This window comes from Mus musculus, chromosome 2 (genome assembly GCF_000001635.26).
Source record: "Mus musculus strain C57BL/6J chromosome 2, GRCm38.p6 C57BL/6J".
NCBI lineage: Eukaryota > Metazoa > Chordata > Mammalia > Rodentia > Muridae > Mus > Mus musculus.
This window is the reverse complement of record NC_000068.7, coordinates 38571290-38595119: the sequence shown is the minus strand read 5'-3', so window position 1 is coordinate 38595119 and position 23830 is coordinate 38571290. Positions and strand designations below refer to the sequence as shown.

Sequence of the window (23830 nt, the reverse complement as noted above, 5' to 3'; positions counted from 1 at the left end):
TACAAGTGCTGCCCATTTGTCATGTAGCGGTAAATGGAGCTGCACATTGGAGTCCAGGGACACATTGTGCGGTGCAGTGATGGAGACAAACAGATAGCTCTATAAAGTGCTGCTTGTCACAGCTGACTTGGAGTACAGTACATCACTCTTATTGTAATCTCATTTAAGAAGCAGGGTGGCCCGGGGGACTGATATTCCCAGTTAGTTTGGTCTTTGTAGCCATAAAGCAGGAAGTGCTCCTTTTATATTCTCTGAACTTTTAGGGAGTGTGGTTTGCTTGGATTAATTATTACAGGGACTTCTCCATGGCGTTGGGGGAAGGCTTGTCAGCAGGTCTGTCTAGACCACCTTTTCCAGGCATGAGGTTTGGTTACCTACGGTTGCTGTTGAAAGGTAGGCTGCATCTAGGGTCCCTCTGTCTCGCTTTATTAAATAAGCTGCCCTCCATGAAGTATTTGCTGTGCACCAGTCACTGGAGTAGGTACTTTCTGTGTTTGATTTTTTTTTCTTTTTGCAGCAAACCTGTGAGGTAGAATGTACTATCATATTACAGAGAAGGGCGAAATCTCAGAGAAGTGCTTACTTGCTCCCAGCCACACAACATGAAGTAGGAGTCTGTAGGAAGATGTGGTTCTATCATTTGTTTCCACACCTGCCAGATGACCTTGAACCCAAGACCCTCAGGTTTTTCTGTCACCAGGGTCATGGTGGTCTTCTGCATGAGTGTTTTGAGGCTGTTCTTATCCTGGAGGGCTATTTTTCTAGTAGCTGGGATGTACCCTGCTGGTCTAACACTAAATCTCCAAGTTCCCTCGAGATAAGCAGCGTAAATCCTCGAGCAGCTGGCTGGTTGGAGAAGGATGCCGGCGCAGTAGGGGGAGAACAGAGCACCTGGGGCAAGCCATCTGGGGTACAGGGTCTGCAGGGCTAGGTCAGAGATCCCCTAAGCAGCACCTGTCCCAGGCAGATGTTGCTCAGGACCCAGGTCACCTCAGATCTTCCAGAAGAGTGAGGTACACAGTGCTAGAAAGAAGGAATCCTAGAGGAAGAAACATGTTTCCTGAATATTCTGTGAGCCAAAGGTGATAAATGTGGTGTTTTCCCCACCTTTCTGAAATTTTCTTGACAGTTTTCTAAAATAATAGCAGCACATATTAAAAACAAGTTATTTGCGAAATTTTACTCTAGAGAAGAAAAAACATGACCATGCGTAGTAGTATAGGTGCATCTATCTGTACCTAGAAGTCTGTTTGTAAAGTACCGTGTTTAAAGACAGCAGTTTAGCTATGAAGCAGTTCCTCAGATAGGTTTCTGAAGATACTTCTTGAAAGTACTACGTAAGTGATGGGTAGACAGCAATCGTTTTCAACCTCCTTGTGTTTTGAGAGAGTTTGGTGGTGAGAAGAACATGAAGTAAGACCATCATCTTTTATTTTGTTTTGTGTAGCCCTGACTGTCCAGGAACTTACTCTGTAGACCAGGCTGGCCTTGAACTCAGAGATTTGCCCACCTCTGTCTCCTGAAGGTATGCCACTGATACTGGCATTCCTGACAGGACATTGTGGGAACATTATCTTGTGCAAAGTAGAGAGGCGAAAGGCCTTCATCAGGTAGTCTGAGGGTGTTAGGGAAAGCACAAGGCTCCCCTGCTCTCTAGTGACAGCCATAGGAGCTGCTTTTTGGCAAGCCAGACAGAAATTGGCACCTATCCTTAAACTTAACACAGCCGTGGCGTCCCCAAGTAGTGAAGAGCCCAGAGCCCAAGAAGGTTACTTAGCTGATACGGTTTGTGGCTACCACAAACCTGCTTTACTATTTACTGTTTGCTAGCTGTGTGGCCTTGGGGCTCCCTCTCGGCCATACATTCTGATTAGTATGAGCCTCCGTAGGTGTTTGGGGATTGTAATAAAACTGGATAGAGATTATCCATGTGCCTGATTCTGTATTTAACATGTTATGGTAGGTACTCAGTGTGAAGTTTTCCATTTCATAACTGGGGGGTGGGGGTGGGGTCAAGGGGGAGGAGTCCTTAAAGAATCATCTTCTCTTGAATTGGTGAAGCAGCATTAAATGTCTCCTCAATTTGTCAAAGCCTTTACACGTCTGTATACATGATGATTCTACAAGTGGATCAAATTATACATAATACATTTCAAATTCTTTGTACTTTTTGAAATGTGCTTTTGCTGGGATTTACTTCCATGTGCAAATGTTTACAAAGCAGAGGGAGAGTCACCTGCACTCTGCAGCACCTCCTGTCCAGGTGAATGAATACAGACTAGACAGGCATGTGTAACAACAGCTCATATATTTCCATGCTCTCAGCGTCATCCTCCCTTGGGAATTAAGATCTGTGGTGCTAAGTGCTGCCTGTTGGTTATTTTTTTCTGTCCCATGTGTCTTGCTCAGAGCACTAGCTAAAGGGACAAGAACAGACAAAGGCGGTAGTTAAGTGGAGAAAAGAGAAGGGGGAGAAGGTCGGAAGCCCCGAGCTGGGGAGCAAGCAGGGCACTCCCAGCGAGCGTGCACATGCACATCTAAGGTTGGTTAATAAACAGAGTTGGAATGAGGTTGCATTTGTTAAGCCGGTGATTGGGTTTTGCTTTCTGTGTGGGAGCAGTCTCCACTAGCATCTCCTGTATACCACCTTTCCTTGTTTCTGGTAAGGCTTTTGTGGGACTGTTCAGAAACAGTTCCTGATTAGATGATTCTGTGAGGTGAATTCTCAAGGCACTGTGCAGATGCACACGAGAATAACTTGCTTCACTGCTCTTACAAAGGTGTCTGGCTGCTGGTTTGGTAAAGATCCCTCCCACTCTTGCAGAGCTGTCTCTATCCTCCTCTGGGTCTGTAGAGGGCACTACTGTCACTAGTATTCAAACCTGGCTCAGATTTTTCGCACAACTTGAAGCCTTGAATCTGCTCATCAAGGCTCTTAGACCAAATTTGGGGCAGTTCGGGTGTGGGACTTGAAGTTGGGGGTGGTGTTCCTGAGATGCGTGTTTTGTTGGGCTCAAGTGTCTGTACCCTTGTGTTGTTGGGAAGCAGCGGCAGCACACAGCTAGGAAAGGCTGGCTCACACCTGCCCTTGTTTCATAAAAGATTGCAGCTTGGTGGACCTATGTTCTGCCTTGCTACCTGCTTTGCTCATTTCCTGGATGCCTTTGTTTACAGCCTGCCTTCAGCTCTCCTTGAAGCCTTGCTGAGGCGACCTTTATTGTCTTTCCTACTCAGCCTTTGACCTCTGACAAGCCTTGGAGCTGTCACATGGGCCTGAACTCTTAAAATCCCAAGAGGATAAAGTTCTGGGACCTCTGTCTTTGGTCCTAGTGTGTCTCCCCTGGCATATGGGAAATTTGGGGAGAAACAGCAAGTCACTTTGGTAAACTTGTAAGCTCATAGGTTGGGTGGAGACAAATTCTGTGAGGGCAAAGTGGTCTTGGGTTTGGCTCTGGCAGCATTTCCCCAGAAATATGATTGTATTTTGTTATCAGCTTGTCTCAGCCTCACAGTGCTGATTTTGTCCACTATGTTATCTAAGAAGATGGCTTCCATAGGGGTTTTACCTTACTCTTTGACTTTATAAACGCAGCTTTGTCTTCCCCCATTATTGGATGGGAAGATTCTATCCTGGAGTCAACAACATTAAGATATTTTGATCATTTAGCAAACTGAGTCCAGGAGTCAAATCCAACCTAACACCCGTTTTTGTTAATAAAGTATTTTTGGGCCTGATAATCACCCTGTTTATGCTTAGTTTGTAGCTGTTATATGTTAGGTGTTGGCATCAAATAGTTGTAACAGACAATAAGTGTACCCTGAAACCTAAAGTATTACTGCCCAGCAGTAAGACTTCAGCAGAACTTATTGAGTCTTTCTTTAAATGACAGATACTGGCAGCATATAATGGAAGACATTGTAGTGAAGAAAGGGCATGAAGGACTTTGAAAAGTCTAGGCCCCTGCTTACCACCTGAAGAGCTCCAGGCAAACCATTGGAGTCAGTTCTAGGGAATGGTGGTGATGGTTAGGTTTGGTTTTCAAGACAAGGTTTTTCTGCATAGCTCTAGCTGTCCTGGAACTCAGAGAGATCCGCCTGCCTCTGCCTCCCAACTGCTGGGATTAAAGGCAAGTGCCACCACTGCCCAGCTCTAAGGAGGTTTTAAGCACCAACAACCACGAACAAACAGACCTGTGAACTATTATGTGCGCTGAGTATGCCACCATTCTCCGTGGGCATAACTTATCATGACTGCCCTTTTGCTTTCTCAGGAGGAAGAAGCCAAGAAGCTAGTGAGTGAGGCTATTGCAGCTGGCATCTTTAATGACTTGGGGTCTGGAAGCAACATTGATCTGTGTGTTATCAGCAAGAGCAAGCTGGACTTTCTTCGTCCATTCTCAGTGCCCAACAAGAAAGGGACCAGGTAAGTGAACGGGATATCATTTTTTTCTGTCCCATCACCTTTGGCATCCCTATGCCATCTGGATTGGGCTCTCTGGATGTTTCCCTGCACTGAGAAAAGCCAAATGTTCCAAAGCAGCTTATACAACAGTCCTTTGAGTCGGGCTACTCAAAGATCCCAGCGTTGGTCAGGCATGGAGAAGTGTCTTAATCTGTCATGTGTTGGCAGGAAAGGTGGAATGGGTCTAAGAGAAGGCTTCAGAGTCAGTTGGGACATTGAAGTGTGTGTCCCCTGTCCCACCCCCCTGTGGTTTCTTCAGCATCTTAAGCCCTGTATGGAATCTTGTGAAGTGTTTATGTTTCATGGTAGCCAGCCCACAGCCTTTCTTCAGGCTGGCCCAAAACATCCTAAAAGTCCTAATCCTGTGGCTATAAGCCTCTGAATTGTGGCCATGGTTTGTACCAGTGTTGTTTATGCTACAGTCATGCCACTGAAACTGTGGCCTACATCCCTGGGTGCCTCACTTCAGTGGTGCAAGCCAAGATCTGAGCTGTTATGGGATGTTCTAGGTCCAAAAGACATGGTGTTTGCATGTACCTGTAGTTCACGAATTGACAGTTATAGCTACTTGAGCGCTCTGATTAGTAGCATGTGACCTCTGGAAGGCTTGCTTCTATACCCACTGAGGATCCCTAGCTCTAGATTCACAAGAAAAGGTGGGTCTTCAGTATTAACAGTGCCTCGTTGTAGGCTGTTCTCAGCATTGTGGAAGCTTAGTGTCAGACAGCTCTGGGGTGGGTGACAGGGATGGCCACTGGCTGGCATGGTGGCTCTGGGTATCAGTCCTGTATTTGAAATGACAGAGCTAGGGTAGTGTGATGCCAGTTCCTTGGGCATTGAGTGAAAAGGGAAGCTGCCTTTAAGATCTAGGGCTGGTTTGGGAAAGCAGCTTCCACTGAAGGATGCTGATCTGATCCTTTGGGAAGAGAACTAGGGAGTGCTTCTGTTCCATGTGGGCTGAATGATAGTCGCCCAGACAGAGAATTCTAAAAGCCACCCTTGAAAAGTAGGTGTGATTGCAAAAGGAACCTTTGTGCTAAAGGTAGCACTGTGGAGCCAGGGATCTGGTTTTTGTGGAAGAACACTTGCCTAGAATGTGGGAGGCTCTGGGTTCTATTCCTAGCCTTTAGGGTGGGGATGGACCCAACAAGGTGACAAGGAAGGGGAGGTGTGCAATAATCTGCCTTGGGGCGGTACCAGTATCCACACACTCTAGAACCCCACTGTCCTTTAGACTAGTTAGTGATTGTGAGAATGCTGCCTGGATGAGGGAACCCTCTCCAGAAGAAACAACAGGTGAGGGCTAAGGCTTGGCAGTTGTTCCATGCCTGTCACCATCATGGAATCATGGATGGACCTGGCTGCTACCCTGCATGCTGCTAAGACCAACAGCCTTATCCAAAAGGTACAAGGGCTCTTGTGTCCACTCCCCCTAAAGACAGGGTAAAGCTCAAATGAATTATCTTGTTGGGCCATTGTCTCAAGGCAACATTTAACTGCCAGTATAGCCCTGCAAGGTGCAGTCCAAGAGATGTTTTTAAACCTTAGGACAGATAGATGTATTTTGAAAAAGTATGCCTTCCACCTGAGCTGTCATGTACCTCCCATCTGCTCCCTGTTGAAGCTCAAGTGCTGTTTAAAGGGATACATTTTCTAGGAGCATGTGATAATGGCACAGCTTCCACTGATCGGACACAACCTTGATGGAACTGTGACTCCAGACAGACAGACACATGACAAAGGAACAGTTTTCTGGTACCATATTTTGGCAGACTCAGGACTGGAGAGTTTGAGTACGTGTGGATAAGGATGAGAGCCTTGTGCTCAGAGCAAGCCCCAAGGAGGCAGGTCAGGTGAGCATGTCCTAGTGGCAATCAGTCCACTGTGCCCTGCAGGGACAGTTGGCCTAGAGTGAGGCACTTGGAGCTTGGCTGTGGACTATGTTGTATTGCTGGTGCTTCTAGAGATGAGGGGCAGAAGGCGAATTACATCACTCATATTTAATGCCCAGGATGTGAGTTTTACGGAAGTGGAAGCCTCAAGTCACATGACCAAGTAGCTTCTAGCTCTACTGAGAATGGTGGGATGTGGAAGGAAAATTGAAAAACAGTGCTTTTTCTATTATCTCTTAAGTATTGTCTCATGCACATGCGAGTGCATGCATGCACACACACACACATGCACGCACGCACGCACACACCCCTTTCAAGTGTACCATTTGGAAGTAAAGGGAGGTTGACTCCTTGAAGCCCCAGAGGTGGAGTTCTCAGAGTCTAGTCAAGCCTGTTGCTGTCTGGCCAAAATGTCTCTGTCCTGACCTCCGTTGGGCACTTGAGCAGAAGTCTAATTGCTTTTATTTTTCTCATTAGGCTTGGCCGGTACAGATGTGAGAAAGGCACTACCGCTGTCCTCACCGAGAAAGTTACCCCTCTGGAGATTGAGGTGCTAGAAGAGACTGTTCAGACAATGGATACTTCGTGAATGGTGCTGTGGGTGGTTGGATAACTCTAGATGACTCGGGGTGCATACCACCCCTACCCCAACCCCATTCTACCCCAACCAGAAAACATGCCTTTGGCAATTGCTCAATTAAAATAAATAAATAAAAAGACAAAAAACTTAGTGAGTGGTTGTAATGTTGGAACTGTGCGTTTGGGCTCCTACTGACCCGACTTTCCTTTCTATGTTCCAGATCTTTCTGGCGTGTTAGTGGTGTGGTCCTCTGAAACTGATTAGTTCTTTGTGGCAAAAACAAAAAACAAAAACAAAAAAACAGATTGGGTTTTTGGTTCTAAAGAATATGACCTAGGCCTATATTTGTTTACTTTATCTTCACTTGGGGGTAACCCCAGGCACCTGTCCTAACAGAGTGAATCAGTGCAAAGCAGTGGCAAGGAAGTCTCAGGCTGAGTGGATGGCTTCCCTACATAAACAAGACCCTAGTTCCCCCTCCCCAGGACAGATATCTTCAGTTTGAATTCTCAGCCTAAACATGCTCAGGTCTAGAGAAAGATAGATGGAAACTGGGTATTTGTGTGGCTGTATGAGACTGGTGAGCTGCACTCTAGCCATTCTCGTGACAACTAAAGGAAAACTTGATGTTTGCTGTTTTGCAGTAATTAGACATAGCATTGCTTTGCTTCTCTGGATAGTGATTGTCCAGTGGAGACTGTACATCCCAAGGGCCATTTTATTGGGCAGATAGTTCTCTTGGTGTGGACAATGGGTAGAGTGCTGAAATGAAGTTCTTTGGTTTGCAGAGGCTGCTTGTACCAAGGGCAGATAGAACAGAGCCTCTAAGAACAGAAACAGTTCTTACAAAGACCCAGGAAAACTTTCAGGAGTTAGTGCTGGGCAGGAGACAGCGACTCTGATCCTTTCTCAGAGTCAGTATTCTGGGCAGGACACTGGAGGACAGATTCCCTTGTGCAAACTGCTTGAAAGGGTACAGTGGATTTATTGAGGGCAGCAGCTTGGCTGATGAGTGTCAGAATTATTTGGGGAACTTAAGAATATTCTGGTGTTACTTGGACGGTTTGGGCCTGACAGGTTGCTTCTAAAGGCACCTCAAGAAGTTATGCTGCTGCTGTGTGCTGGGTGTGGACTGCAGTCCAAGATAAAACACGGACACGCAGTCAGGGCCACCCCTGAGCTGCTCAGCCGTCTCTCTTCCCAATTTGTCTAAAATATGGAGCACTTGATCCGGGCAGAGGCTGTATCTGGAGTACAGGCCCTGCTCAAGAGGGTGGTGGCTAGCCAGAGAGCTTATTTGTGCAGAGCCCTGGTAAACATCACCTGACAAGACAGGAGCACTGGCCTGTCACCAAGTGGGTGCTCCTTGAATACTGCATAGACCAGCGGTTCTCAACCTTCCCAATGCTGGGACCCTTCAATACAGTTCCTTATGTTGTGGTGACTCCCAGCTATAAAATTATTTTCTTTGCTACCTCATAACTGTAATTTTGCTACGGTTATGAATCGTAATATAAATATCTTTGGAGACAGGTTTGTAAAGGGGGTCTTGATATACAAAGTGAGACCCACTGGAATAGAAGAACAAAATTCAGACTGTTTCCTCCAGCACTTAGATTTCCTTAAATTCACATTTATAAGTTAGTCTTCACAGTTAATCCTATTAGGAACAAAAAGTAAATGAACATATTTCTGCTTTTCCTGCACATAATACAGTTGTATTTTAATTCTTGACTCGCATAGTCCATGACTTGAGTTTTCTGAAGGGGTGACAGGCAGGCTGTATTTTTGGATCACCTGCCACTGCTAGCTGATTTGCATCTCTATTGGTTTGGGTTTTGTTTGTTTTGTTTTTGAGACAGGGTCTTATGTAGTCCGTTCCTGTCTCAAACTTCCTGTATTGCTCAGGGCAACCTTGGATTCTTGATCCTCCTGCCTCTACCTCTCAAGTGCTGGGATAGCAAGCTTAGGCTGCCATGGCTAACAACTTTTGTTTTAAATCCTGTCAGCCACCTGGAAGACAGACACCTTATTATAATGTCCCATTTGCAGGCAAGGACACAAAGGCCAACAAACTTTGACAAGTCACTAGGAAGATCCAGACCCCGAACTTGTCAAGAACAGTGTGCGAGCAAAGCTTCTGGAGTTTCCCTGCTGGATGGACGAAGTCTGCACACTGATCCTAGAGTGAGCCATAGCATCCCAGCGGTGGTGATGTGACGGGGCAGGGCTGCGGAGACAGAGGAGAACCCTCCCATCTCCCAGATGCCACTTATGTCGAAAGGCCCGATGCTAGGTGCTCTTTACTGTCACTCATCAAATTAGAAAATGCAGAGAAAAATATTAGCGCAATCTCTACTCTAAACCATTATTTCCATCGTATCCTTGTACAATAGAGTAAATGAAGCACACAGCCTGATTGTATGGAAAGGTACTAAGAACTAAACCAATGGTGGTAACCATTTGCAAAGGCTGGCCCACACTAGTCACCCAGCTCCCTTCAAGTCTCCTGACCGTGTGGGCCTGGACGGGTCTGAAGCAACCAGGCAGAGGTTCACATTTCAGTAGGTACAAGGGGTTTCCATGGCTGCCAAACCCCTCCCCACTCATCCCAGCTCAGATTGTCTGCGACAGTTCAAAGAAAGGACTTTGGAGTCTGACCATAGCCCAGCTGTTTTCCGCTGGGTGGAGCCAGCTGAGAGTCCTCTAGTCTTGGCTGTGGGGGCTTCCAGGTACCACTTGGGGAGAGGACTCAAGTAAGACAAGTGACTTGGCTTTGATGAGGTGTGTTGCGTTCAGGTGCTGGATGTCCAGACGTGCATCTGTCTAGCCACCTGGTGCACATATACAATGTCAGGTCGGTGGTCAGGGTCAGGGTAGATACACATACTGACCAGTTCCCGAAGCTGCAAGGAAAGAATTCTGTTAGTCTTAAAGTGCACCTCAGATGGTGCTGTTGTCCCTTCAAGTGAACAATGCTTTTCAGGATAAGTTACATGGTCACACAGATCCCATGTATGCATGCCTGTCTAGTTCCAAAGGCGATGCTTTGAGACCCTGAGAATTTTACCCTCAAATAATCTTCAGTTTTCAACTGTGCACATGTATGTCCGCTGTCAGTCACACAAAAGCCCAAACCAGAGAAAACTCAAGGAAAGGGCTTATTGATCATAATAAATGCATTAACATGCAGCAAGGCTACAGTCTGCACACCCCCTGGCCTCTTCATTGTGCTCATGAAAGACACGCTTTTAATTATCCAGACACTGAAGGCTTTGCCCGCCAGGGTGGGGGAGGGGCGCCTTAAGCCTCTGATCCCTTTCGTTCTGATAGCCGGAGTGCTAGTTATTTTAATGGTAATTAAAATAATGACCTTAAAAAGCCCGGGTCTTAAACGTGCAACACTGGGCTGGCTGCAACATTTTTCATCTGAGTGCCTGCTGCCCAGGGTGCTGTGGTCACCAGTAAAAGGAGAGAGGGGGGAAGTCCTGGACCGGTGAGAAGGGCCCAGGCATGTTCCAGAGGCCCTGGAGCTGCAGCATCCACCTCAGAACAGGGTGTCTATCCTGAACTTCCAAAGCTGGGCTGCCTTAACTGGCCCATTTTGTGATCCTACTGCTGTGCAAAACACTGGAATCCATAAGCTGATGGAGATGGTGTGTGCAGCATGTCTGGAGTCCGAGATCATCTACAGACAGTGGTTTCTGAAGCTGATCTGGAAGGGAACCATGGCTGACCCATCCCGTTAAAATTTGAAAACCAGGTCAAGATGAAGTCTACCCCATGATCACTTAGAAGCAGTCAAAAAGAGAAACAACAAAAAATAAGAAAATAATACAACATGATAATAACTTTAAAAGTGGGGTATGTTTAGGAACAGACCCTGTGCTCAGTAGCAGGATCTGGAGCTGCTGCCTGCTAGGGGCATGTCTAATGAGCTAGAATGGCTGCCTAGGACATAAAGCTAAGGGCTCTGGGGTCTTCATTGCTGCCTTGCAACTGATGTGGGGTGGGTGGTGCCCATTGGCAGACTGGCACAGGAGCACTGAACTGATTAGAGCCAAGTCACATGTCTTCTAGTAGTGCAGAGATTCTAGTTTAAACAAGGAAAGGAACGAGCCAGTCAGCAACAAGCTTTGTGACGAATGTAACCTGTTCTTTCCTGCCAGCTTGTTCTCCAGACCACAGATACTTTCTTTCCCAGAATGGCTACTGAGAACTCTTCAAGCCACTGGAGCTGATGGGGGAAGAGAGGAGTGATGTACAATTCTCTTTACCCTATGACCTCCCCACCTCAGGGGTGGCAGTCTGCACAGGTGAGGCCAGTGGGCCTGGAGGCTGGCTTGGAGCCTGCATGGTTCTGCCTAGGCTTTGTCCCCACCCACAGGTACTGCTTGTAAGCCTCTCCTCATCTGGATGATGGACTTCCTTGGTGCAGTGGTTCTCAGCCTTCCTAATGCTACAACCCTTTAATACAGAGTTCTTTATGTGGTGACCCCAAGCATAAAACTATTTTATTGCTACTTCATAATTGAAATTTTAATATTGTTCTGAACTCTAAATATCTGATATGCAGGATATCTGATATGTGATCCCTGTGAAATGGTCATTTGACACCCGCCGTGCCCCCCCCACACCCCAGGGGTTGAGACCCACAGGCTGAGAGCTGGTGCCTTAGTGAATTATGACTCAGTGGCCTAGGGTCCTGCACAGTGGCCCAGGAAGACCTTAGACTCTCACCTTTAGCATCCACTGTCAACAAGACATCACAGATGATGTTTAGCAAACATTTACATGGAGCTGTGTTACTTACAATTGCTACTTTTGATGGTGGTGGTAGATGGTGGCCGGGCTCTATTATTAAACATGTCACATGCATTAATCCTTTATCTTAAACTTGGACAGGAGATTCTACTTTTGTCCCCATGTTAGAGATGAGGAAACTGAGTCTCAAGGCAGTGAAGGAAGTATATTGATCTATCATATGCCTGTACCCTGTACCACTACTGTGCCATGAGACCTGTCACCTACCCTTCATAGTTTATTCATGAGGGAGATATAATTTAGCCCATTTAAAAAATAATGGTTCTTGGAGGAGCTAGAGAAAGTACCCAAGGAGCTAAAGGGATCTTCAACCCTATAGGGGGAACAACATTATGAACTAACCAGTACCCCTGAGCTCTTGACTCTAGCTGCATATGTATCAAAAGATGGCCTAGTCGGCCATCACTGGAAAGAGAGGCCCATTGGACACGCAGACTTTGTGTGCCCCGGTACAGGGGAACGCCAGGGCCAAAGGGGGGGAGTGGGTGGGTAGGGGAGTGGGGGTGGGTGGGTAAGGGGGACTTTTGGTATAGCATTGGAAATGTAAATGAGCTAAATACCTAATTAAAAAAAAAAAAAAATAATGGTTCTGTGGATGAGCTTCACACAGCCAGGAACTGTCCAGGGCCCCTGCACCCAGCATAAAATATGAAAGTCTAAATTCCAGAGTTACAGGCCTATTAACACAGAGCAGACCAACCAACCAATGAGCCCAAGGTGCCCACCTCTGACCTCCCTGGTACTCGGTTCCACTAGCCTGGCAATACGTCTTAGGACATCTGTGTGCTGCTGCATCCCGCAAGCTTCAGGCACTTGAGAACCACCCCTCCTGGAAGTACACCAGGACCAGCCCCAGCTTGCTCACCTTCTCAGAGTAGTGCTCTCCCGGGAGAGGCGGGTAGTCACACTGCTCAATCTTTTGGCAGAGGGAGAAGAGATTCATCTTATCTCCATAGAAGGGGCTCTGGAGAGCTGCCATCTACAATGAAGGAATACAAAGACTCAGACATTAGCCTCAAAAGTCTAAAAGGATTTCAGAAGCCAGAGAGCCACTGGTTAGTTCCCCATTGCAGTGAGTGTCCTGTGGGCTTCTTCCTAGGCTACATCCCCACATCCCCAGCTCACTCAGGGCCCCTTTCCCAAGAACTGGCTGCTCACCAGACTCTGGGCCTGACAGTCAGTATCTCTGTCTCTGTCTCTGTCTCTCTCTCTCTCTTCCTTTTTATATTTGTGCATGTGTGTGTGGTTCAGGGGACAGCTAGCCTTGGCATTATTCCTCAGGAACACTGTCCTTTGAGATAGGGTCTCTCATTGACATGGAACTTGTCAAGTAGGTGGGCTAAGCTGGCTGCCAGTGAACCTCAGGGATGAGCCTGCCTCCACCTCCCCTAGTACACATTTGTACCACATGGCTGTTTCAGGACTCTGGGAATTCTAACTCGAGTCCTTATGCACACAGGCACACACTTTCCAACTGAGCTCCTCCAGCCCATCTTTATGTCTTTGAGGCTCTTACTTTGTATCCCAGGCTACCCTGTAACTAATAATGTAGCTCAAGCCGGCTTGGATTTCTGTTATCCTCTTGCCACAGACTCTTGAGTGCTTGGATTATAGGCAAGTGCTACCATACCTGGCTCTCACCAACTTCTCTAAAGAACAGCTGGAATACTATTCTTGGGAACTTGTCTGCCTGAATGATAAAGTGCCAGGGTGGAGAGAAGCTGGGCCCTACAGTTGGCTGTCTGGCACTGTTACGTTAGAGGCTCCAGCCTACAGGGTGTGGCAAGGTTCAGACACCACCCTGGGCACCTTGAAGAGAGGCAGGCTGATGGGCACTGGTGAGGGACAGGAGTGTTGGGAACAGTGGTCCTACTATTTTTTCATCCAAGGTCTCCCTAAAGTACCCAGATTACCCTCTCAGTGTTCAAGGCACTTGGGGAAAGCCTCAGAGAAGGTCTGCAGGAGGATGGACATAGCCCAGCATAGCACCAGAGGGCCCCAGATGCTGATAGATCCATAGTAAGATTCAAGTGTTTCCTGTGACTCGTGCTCACTGATGCATCCTGACATATGACAGCCAATCCTTCCTGCTAGTGAAGGGCAACTGGGTATTTATGCCCCACACCCCTAGTCTGAGTGTTTGACTCTACCTACTGAGGTGCCAGGCTGCACCCCACTTCATAATAAGACTGCAGTAACCTATTGGAAAGTATACAGAGGCCCCACCCACACTGAGGCCCCACCCACACTGAGGAGCTGGTTTTGCCATGGAGCCTGCAAAATGGCAGACATGGGTGACGTACCTCCAAAAATTAAAACAAGAGCCTTGGTGCCAGCAATTCCTGGGCAACTTCAAAAGGACATTTGCTACCACAATAGGGAACAGCTCAGGCTCCTAGGTGGCCCTCTATCCCAGCCGGAGGATCCAGATGAGTACTCTGGAGGTGGCTTATGGATAGACAGAGTGTTGAATGTCAGTCTGCTAATGTTGGCTCTGCTGATGGGTATGTGTGACCTGGGAGAGGGACTGACTGACCCGCAGCAGGCCAATCTGTTGGGTCTTCACAAATGCGGCCCTTTACAACTAACTCTAAATGTCTCAGAAAAATGGGGCAAGGGGTGATCCATCGTCTATTCTTTCTCTCCAGCACCTTCCCCTCATCATCCCAGAGAGCTGCTGTGCACAGGGTTAGCAGTGAGTCGTCCCTGCTACCGGAGCTTCTCCATTCTAAGCTGCAGGTTCTATCAGAAGCCATGTCCAAACTACTCACCGTCCAGCTGCTGGCCGTGGGCCTGCCATCCTGATAAGGACAGCAGGCTGTGAAGTAACTTGAGGGCCTACTGACGACATGGGGATTATAACGATTACCCAGGATGGCAAGATCTACTCAGACCGGTGGCCAGCCAGCCCCAGGAAGGTTGGAGCAAAGGGCTTGCTGTTGGGGGACAGATCCCTGCTACCTCCAGACCACCAGAGTCATGGCTCTCTTCATATGTTTAAGTATGTGTCTGTGTCTCAAACAACCTAAGGTTTCCTTCCTAAGGAAGGAAACCTGACTTAAGAAAAGGATCTCTTTTGTCTGTCACCCATCTTCTCCCAAATACAGCCTGTAGTGAAGCGTGACCAGGAGAGTATGTGTGGCCCAGTTCTCAGGGGTAGGGGGGTAGGCTTTCTGGGCCATTCTACTGTTTAAGCCAGAATTCCAAAGCAGCTTTCTCCAGCCCACTGGCTTGCTGGGTTTCCGTCCCCACTGCAAGGGGCTGGTACCAAGTGAGCCTTCAGCTTCATTGGCCACTCCACCTCCTCCACAGGGAAAGTGCACAGGGGCTTCAGCCAGTCCTCGGGGTTCAAGAAAGGATGTCAAGGGGATTATTTCTGATCTTACACACTTCCTGCCCCAGATCATGTTGGCATGGCGTATGTTCCACGGGGTCCACATGAATTCTCAATGGTTTAAGTTAAGCAGGAAGCAGAAAAGGCAGTGGTGGGGGGAGGAGAGAGTTTTGTCCTAGCTCTTTAAGCTGATATCAGGAGAAGACACCACAGGTGGTCTCAGGGAGGTGGCAGCCATGACTGCAGGACACCTCTTGCCAATTACCCAGTGCTGGGCCCAGATGAGGCCCCTCCTTGTCTGCTGGGAAAATATACACTTCTTTCCCTGATGCACTGCAGGGGTGCAGAGGGGTGCCAGTTTCAACAGAGCCCACTGTCACCCTTGAGGGCAGCCCATGAATGGCCATGGCTGCCTTTTGTCCTGTCCTTGTGGGCGAATATTCCTAGAGGACTGATTGATTTATTTGGCTTCCCACTGCCTTTTGCTCCTGCATAGCTACAAGGCACTCAGCGACACACTGCCAACAACTAGATCAACTGACTAAGCTGAGCCCTGCCGCCACGCTGGAAGCCACCTCCTCAGGTATGTGTGTAGGACTTAGAACAGCCTGCTTGGCTGGGAATCCATCGAGGCTATGGTCGTGGGCTTGGTGCAGACCAAGACTGGGCTGCGTTTGCCACTAAGGAGCTGTAACAAAGGCTTGGACAGGGACCAGGGCTGGCAGGAACAGAGGGAGCCAGCTGTCATCTTCCATCGGCCCTGGGGGATGCACAGAGCTCTTCTCTCAGGCAGACTGGCCTGTATTTGTTTATGTTTAGAGACACTTGTGACTTTAAGGGGACAGGAAGCAGTTTCTGAAAATACACAACAGAGGATGAAGAAAGAAAATGATAAGCCATCTGGACTAGGGACAGTATACATGAGAATAGGTCAAAGGGGACTCCCTCCATAAGGACCCAAGCTGAGCAGTGCTGAGACCTCCTGTTGGCCAAAGCAAAAAGGGAAATGTGTCAAGCTGTTGGGCTTCTAAAGCCTGGCAGCAAATGCCAGCTGCACAGCTCAGCTGGTTGATGGGTTCACAGAGAGGCCGGAGTGTCTGGAGCTGGGTGCCTCCATCGCAGGGCCTCATGTACTTCCCTCTCCAAGGCAGGGAGACTCCATCCCACACAAGGGGCTGACTTGCCCAGGCTGGGCTCTTGCCGGGCCCAGCATCTCTCCCCCAACGCCTGAGAGTTCTGTGGACATGCTCACAAACATGAAGTCAAAATTGCTTATTCTTGCTGACCTTACACATTAAGAGTATTTGGAAGCTCCTGAACAGCTGTCCCCTCACCCCAGCACCTGGCACGCATGGGCGATGCTCTCAGAGGAGTCTCTGAATCCATCTGATCTCCTGCCCTAGCCAGGTGTTCACTAAGACTATTCCTGAAACTGAAGCCCAGAGTATCAAAAAGGCTCGACCGGCCCCACTGTTGACTGCTCTGGCCTGAAAGGCCCATAGGCCTTCCCGACACTGGGCTACCAAGCCCCAGGAGGTGGCCCACCCAACCAGTCTACAAGGACATTCTAGGCAGCCCTTTCCAGCCAGGCATTTAAAATGCCTCATTTTCAGCGGGGGCACAGCTCGGCAGTAACGCTTCTCTGTCCTACCAGGCCTTGGCTCCACACCGTCCCCTGCAGACGAGAAAAATGCAGTGCCTGCCCTAAAGGATCTCAAGCTCCTGGCTCAAAAAGAAAGGCAAGGAACTCTGCACCTTGTAAAGAGATTTTGAGTTTTGACCTTCAGGTTGACTAGTCCAAGCTAGACCCATCCCCCCACATCAGCTCCAGGGAAGCAAAAGACAGATGGGGTTCCAGTGCTAACCCTAAATCGATCACCTGTCTGCCAACCTGCATATTAGGATTCAAATGTTGTGGGGAGATGCCCAGTGTTCAGTGGAGTCTCTTGGGGATGCCCAGTAGTGGGTCCTAGGTGCAGCCACCAACATAGAGACATCAGATGGCCCAAGCTTCACCCCCTTCCTGGTGGCCTGTGCTCCCCAGACCCATTCCCAGGAACCCCCGACCCTCCCACCAGGGCTGAGATGGGTAGAGCTTATGCTTCTTATGTTCTCATTCTGAGCATACTAAGATTCAACAGTCCTGTCCCTGGCTCCAGGCTAACTACCAGATCTGGAAACAGCCATGGATGGCCGCATTCTACAACTAGGGAGGCAAAGGGTCTGCAGTGAGACCCACATTGTGGATCTGAAAAAAACAAAACTAAACAAACAAAAAAAAAAAAACAGGGCACCTCCTTAGGGGAGTAACACAGGGGCATGAGCTAAGAAGCCTCGGTCCATACCCATTCCTAGTGCCTGTGTGGAACCTATTTACCGATGAACAATATACAAATGTGGTTACCAAAGAAACCAGGGAAGAGCAATGCTCCACTGTTCCATCCTGCTCTTAGAGCCCAGAAGTACAGCTTACTCCAACCACCCTTCCAGCAACCACTGCCTGGACGACATTACTAATGCCATGTCTGCTGAGGGGTGAAGGGCTGGTCCCCAAGGGTCCTGAAACTGCAGGGTTTAGTCTGCAGGTGAGTATGTACAGCACTGGTACTCCTTTAAACTGGTAGGATGAGCCTGTCTTACCTGTGCCCCCATGGAAGTCCCCACAGGCCACCACGCTGCAGGTTAGAGACTTACCTCATACAGCAGGCAGCCTAGGGACCAGATGTCTGACTTGAAGTTGTAGCCATTCTCATGGATTCTCTCGGGTGACATGTAGTATGGTGTTCCCACTGCAACACAGCAAGGGGTGGGACTTAGGATCTGGGCCTCAGGGAGAAGAGATAGCCTGTCCCCTCCTTGGTCAGCAGAGATGGCTGCCCATGTTAATAGGGCAGTGAAGTGGACTTGGACCCCATGAACTTTAAGTAGATCCCCAGGATCCCTACATTTAAGAACTGGTTAGGGGCCACACAGCCAGGATTCAAAGTGACTGCTCAATGCAGAGAGGCAAATGACTTCTGTCCCGACAGGGGACAATTTGTATCTGGGATAGTCTACAGCAATCTCCCAACAGAAAAGAACCACTGTCCAAGTTGACAGAGACACATGAGGGAAAACTGACGCTCAGGCGGGCCAAGAGGCTTACGTAAAGGCAAGAGCCATTAAAATGATCAACTTCACGGTGATGAAGTCTTTCAGTTCACCAAAGATGCCACTGAGAGCTGGATGGCAAGCCAGGATGTGATGGTTTGAGTGAGAAATGTTCCCACAGGCTCAGGTGCTCAATCCCCAGGTGATGTAGATCCATTACAGATGATGGGGAGGCAATGGAACCTTTACCAGTACAACCATGTGAAGGAAGGATGTCATGGGGGCATGGTCTAAGAGTTTACAGCCTCATCATACTCTCAGTTCCCGCTCTGGCTGTCTGCTTCTATCTTAGTCACTGTTCTGTTACTGTGAAGAGACACCATGACCAAAACAAACTAGGGAGGAAAAGGTTTATTTGGCGTATACTTCCACAACAGTGTCCCCCACTGAAGGAAATCAGGACAGAAACTCATTGGGGCTGGAACCTGGAGGCAGGAGCTGATGCAGAGGCCATGGAGGGCCTCTTTCTTATAGAACCCAGGACCACCAGCCCAGGGATAGCACCACCCCCAGTGGGCTGGGCCCTCCCACGTCAATCACTAATTAAGAAAATGCCTTACAGACCTGCCTACAGCCTGATCTTATTGAAGCATTTTCTCAGTTGAGGCTCCCAGGACTCTGATGGCTCTAGTTTGTGTCACGTTGACATAAAACTAGCCAACAGCTTCCATGCTTCCCATTATAGACTCTCCCTGTGGAATTCTGAGCCAGAGCAAGCCTTTTTCTTCTGCAAGATGCCTTGGTCATGGTATTTTATCACAGCAATAAGAAAGTAACTGATACATAGGGACAGAGAAAACCACCTCAAGGCCTGCCTGCCATGGACTGATGCCTACCAAGATGGTTTGAGTCTGAAACATCCCCCAAAACTACACGCTAAGTCCCTAGCTGATGGTATAACTGGGAGATGATGGGGTCTTTAGGAAGTGTTATAAAACCTGTTTTGCTCTAGAGCGGGAGTGGGGGTGGGGGTAGGGGGCATAAACTTCTCTGGGCTGTGCCTCCTGACAGGACAGCTCTGGTCCACAGCAGTAGTCAAGGGGATCATGGGTATGTTATATAGCTGGCTGTGCATGTGTTTTCGCTCTTCTTTGCAGTCTAATGTTCCAGTTATTCAACAGACAATGGTCTGAGAGCCACGGTCCCCATGGTCTCACGTGTCTGACCATGACTGTTGCTTTATCACAGTGGTAGCCATCACTCAAGGACACGGTTGTAAATTTGATCTCCTATCCTGTATGCATACTCTTATGTTTGGAATCAGGGGCTGGTGGCTCCTGAGGAAAAGGGCTGACAGCTAACACGTGCAGCTCTGGGTGACCCTAATGAGATCAAGTGGGATATCATGAATAAACACTTGTGCACCCCAGCCATGAGAACACAAAACCAAACCAATGGCCAGGTGTTAAGCTATAAAGGCATTACAGCCCAAACCACAGATCTTGGTCAGTAGTGGGACAAGCATCACTGGGCCTGAGCACCCAGGTGCTACAATTGGAGGTACCCATAATAAAAAGATGGCAGTATGGGGCTGACCAGGAGCCAGAGGTCTGAAGTTGTGTCCCAGCAAGACTGCACCAAAACTGTAAGGCCCCACTGGCTGCCTCTGGCTCTCCCGACTTGTTCTGGCCTCCTTTTGTCCCCAGGTCTGGGCAGGAGGGACTCTAGGGTGAGGTGATCTGCAGGAAGCCTGGGCCAGACCTGTCTTAAGGTGAGGGGGTTCCAGTGTCTTGTGCCTGTCTAAGTCCACCTCCCCAAACCAGTTCTAGCTGCTGTCTATTCACCTCTGAGCTCTGTTCCACTGGGAGCTCCAGCAAGGCTGGCCGCCACCTTCCTGCTCTGTTTAGCTCTAAAGCAGGTCCTTGCAGCCTGCAGTGAAAGCCAGGCATGCTGCAGGAGAGGCGCTCACTTCCTCTTACCTCTTGCTGCACTTCTACCTCATTCTTTTTTGTAAACATGGTCTACTGTGTAGCCTTGGCTGACCTGAAATCCTCTATGCAGAACAATCTGGCCTTGAGCTCAAGAGACTCTACCTGCAGCTTTCACTTCCTGTTTTGTTGCAGTGTGGGTGTTGGAATCAGGACTTCATGGTGCTCTATCCCTGACCTATTACTTCCAGCCCTTGATTTGTGACATAGCTTCTCACTAGGCAGCCCAGGCTGACCCTGAACTTATGGCTCTCCTGCCTCTGCCTCTTGTGCAGGAATTACAGATGTATACACCATGCCCAGAGAGGAACTTTATTCCAAGATGCCTTCTACATGTCATCCATCCACTTGTCTGCCCTTGACTATCCATTCATCTGTGACCTGCTTATCAGAGCCCACCCACACATCCATCTGTCTGTCCCTATACCCTCCTCCCTGCTTTTCTCTACGAAGTGTTGGAGGAGCTGTGGTGGCCCCAAGCTGACCCTATTCTGGGTGGATTCTCAGGTGAGAGTTGCCCATCCCAGGGTGTGTCCAGCAGGGGCGAGCTAATCATGAGTCAGGACCGGCCTTTACTAGGCAGAGACCCTGGCATAGCCACCAGGAAGGGTTGGTTCTAGTGAAGGGCCAGTCAAGCAGCACTATCTGGGCCTGGAGTCTGGCCTCTTGTCTCTCTGGAAAGCTTCTGGAAGCACATTACTGCTGCCTGAGAGGAGCAGTCATGCCTTACTCGCCTCTCTGCTTCACCTGAGAATGAATCATGAAGTACGGCTGAGGACAGGCTGGCCCATTTTGGAGGGCACTGTACCCTCTGGTCCCCTGACCCAGGCTTCCTCAGTCTGTGACTCTTAAAGGTGGTGTACTATGGAGGTGGGGCTTGTACAACTTTTTGTGGGAGAGTCTGAAGCTGGGGAGCACAGCACATCCTCCAGCTATGCCACTTTACCCGGATTTTCTACTGACGACAAACACAACGGAACATAACACATCACTGTGTATAACGGACTGAACAACAGACTTCAGAGAAACCTGGGCTTGCAGCAGGCCATTAGAGGAGGCCTCCAGACCCCACGGATGGTGATTTGGGGGAACCTGGAGAGAAACTGGCAGGAGGGGGTATCTCCTGGACAGTGGTTCCAATCCAGCAGACACTGTCCATCTTGCACCAAGCAGTTTCACAGGTGCACAGAGCTGGCCCTGCCTGGTCTAAGTCCCTCCTCAGGGCAGGGGGTCAGGCAGTGCAGAAGAAAGAGGAGTCACCCAGCATGGCCTACCCAGGTCTTTATCCCAGAAACGAGGATTGCAAAACTGGCAGAAGCCACAGACCATGGGCCTCAAAGTGGAAGGCCAACCAAAGAGTCCTCCCACAACACGCATGACTCTTGTCAAAACACACAAGTGACCCGGCTCACCTGTCTGAAACATTAGACATGAAAAAGGCAGACTTCACATAAGAGTCTGGTGTCTCTGCAAGCTGCCCTTCCCCAGGTGGTGCTTCTGTCACACACCTTGAAAACCCACTGTGGCATCGTCCACGGGGTGGGGCCGAAGCCTGGGCTCCAGCATGGATGGCAGGCAGAGCTGTGTGTGTGACCTGCTCTGACCACTCTCTAGCCAAAGGCCAAGATGTTTCGTTCTTGGTTCCTCATCAGTGAGACCTCATGCTTGGCAGCTGGTTCTCCCATCTGGACAATGGAAAGCGAGGATCAGAACGCAGTTTGGTCCATGATGAATTCTCACTAATGAGGGCTCATCCCTAGAGATGTCTGTCTCTCTAAAAAATGTGTGACACGTTGTGGTCACGCACAGCAGGGTCACACACATGGTAGCACTGGCATATGGCAAGGAGAGTTCTACTCCCCACCAGGTGACCCTGTACCAGACAGCTTGGTAGGACCCTCTCCCCACCTGTCTTCTGGCTACCCACGACCCAAGCCCACTGCCACACTGTAGGCTGGTGGCTCTTTTGAAGGCCACCTGGATATGGGTGATCTCTTGCCCTCATGCTGATGTGGGCTCCCTTCTCTCAGCCTCAGTCTCCTTCTCAGCCAAACGAGATGAAAGTCCTGGGTGTGACGCCATCTTAGAAAAGCAAAATGTTTCTTAAATATTTTTAAAGCCCCACCTTCTTCTGATTTGTCCCTATAGTGAACGAGTGGACACTTAAGTACAGGGTGGCTGCAGATCCTGGGTGACACTGTGACCTTCCAGTTGGAATTTAGACTCCCTCAGTCGACATCTGCATGCACACTCTGGCTTTTGGGAAAGCGATCCACCCATCCTCTAACCAGCTCACCTCTGTCAGTCTGTGGCCCCTTGAGGGCAGGGAAGCCTGCTGGGTCACACATCCCAGCATGGCACAGGGCCAAGCCAGGCCGTCCCCCTTGACTGCTTGTCTCTTACGGGGTTATCCTCAATGGGCTCTGTTTGCCCAATCCCAGAGAGACCAGGCATCCCCACAAGGGGCTTGGGTATGAGCAACCTCCCTTCCTGCCCCGTCCAGTCTCAGCCCGAGGCGCCTTGTCACCACTGTCACCGCTGCCAAGCGCAAGGCCTGCGTTCCTGCTCTCCAGACCCACCATTTGTCTCGAAGCTGCTGCCGTTGCTTGGAGCGAGACACTTGCTTGTAGCTTGTGAGCTGTGTATAGGCAAATCTTTCATTTTTCTTTCATTATGCCGGCGTGTACTGTCACTTAATTTTTATGTATGCAATCCTTCCTGACAAATATGATCTGCTGCCTGGTAATTCGTCTGACGCTCATTCTGTTCCGAGCTCTAATTACGGCTCCTATTCCTGACACCGAGGCAGCCACTCTGCCACCGCTGGGTACCGCACCTGTCAGCCCGACCATGGCACTGACTAATGCCCTTTCATGCCAGCCTCCTGTTAGCAAATACAAGCATAAGGAGGGGCCAGGGAGGGAAGGCAGAGAAGGGATTTGCATAAGCCCGGCTCCGGGTCAGCAGCTTTAGTAGATGAGGAGGTTGCCAGGACAATGTGACTAACTGCCCCAGCATCCCCACATAGTAGGTGCACATTAGATGCAGAAGATGAATAATTCATAGTCACACACAGGGTGTGAAGGGCCCCTACATCCTTCCTGTGTTATGGTGTGATAGCAATTAACTCCTTTTCTTGCCCAACTAGACTTGTGTGCACTTAGCTGTATACAGAACTGGTAGTAAAAGGGTGCTTTCTCCTGGAGCTTGGAGACTTCTGGTCCCAGGTTATGGGTCTGACTGTCAACCTCCACGGTAGGCACAGAGGACAGGCCTCAGCTGCCAGAGCTGGTTTGGCAAGCGCAGGTTGGTGGAGCACCCTTAGCTCCATGGTGCCTCCTGGAGTCTGGTGCCCATGGCCTGAAGCAGGGCTGGACCTGGGAGGTAACCTGCACCCATCACACAGGGTCTACGCTCAGGAGGCCTCAGGAGGTGCCTGGCACGTGAGGGTAGCCTCCTCCAAGTCCCAGTTCCTTCTCATTAATGTAATAAGTGCAGTAGTCCGAGCAGATAAAATCACACTGTCAGAGGAGCCGGGTCTCTGTCATCCCTAACAAGGCGATCTTAACCAGCTCTGACTAGCCACTGCAGCCATCTTCTCCAAGACAGGACAGAGTGGGGCTTGGGCCTGACTGACAGGCCCAGGAGGCAGTGCCTAGG

The 23830-nt window shown here is 49.2% G+C and overlaps 2 protein-coding genes across 8 annotated transcripts in view; one reads left to right on the top strand and one right to left on the bottom strand.

The window, feature by feature from the left end:
* Positions 1–7074, top strand: part of Psmb7 (proteasome (prosome, macropain) subunit, beta type 7) — a 55907-nt gene extending 48833 nt beyond the window's left edge. The window contains exons 7-8 of the mRNA NM_011187.1: positions 4272–4423; positions 6832–7074. Of these exons, the coding sequence (NP_035317.1) occupies positions 4272–4423; positions 6832–6943 (264 nt within the window). The 3' untranslated portion in view covers positions 6944–7074. The remainder of the gene's footprint in view (positions 1–4271; positions 4424–6831) is intronic.
* A 555-nt stretch (positions 7075–7629) lies between these two features.
* Nek6 (NIMA (never in mitosis gene a)-related expressed kinase 6) overlaps positions 7630–23830 on the bottom strand; it is a 103628-nt gene continuing 87427 nt past the window's right edge. For 5 of the 7 annotated variants that reach the window (XM_030251924.1, XM_030251922.1, XM_030251923.1 and 2 more), the window contains 3 exons: positions 17787–17881; positions 12624–12737; positions 8469–9840 (listed from right to left, as the gene is read on the bottom strand). In XM_030251924.1, the coding sequence (XP_030107784.1) occupies positions 9730–9840; positions 12624–12737; positions 17787–17881 (320 nt within the window). In that variant the 3' untranslated portion in view covers positions 8469–9729. Of the gene's footprint in view, positions 9841–12623; positions 12738–17786; positions 17882–23830 lie in introns of all 7 variants that reach the window. The other 2 variants (NM_021606.3, NM_001159631.1) reach the window with 1 other exon arrangement.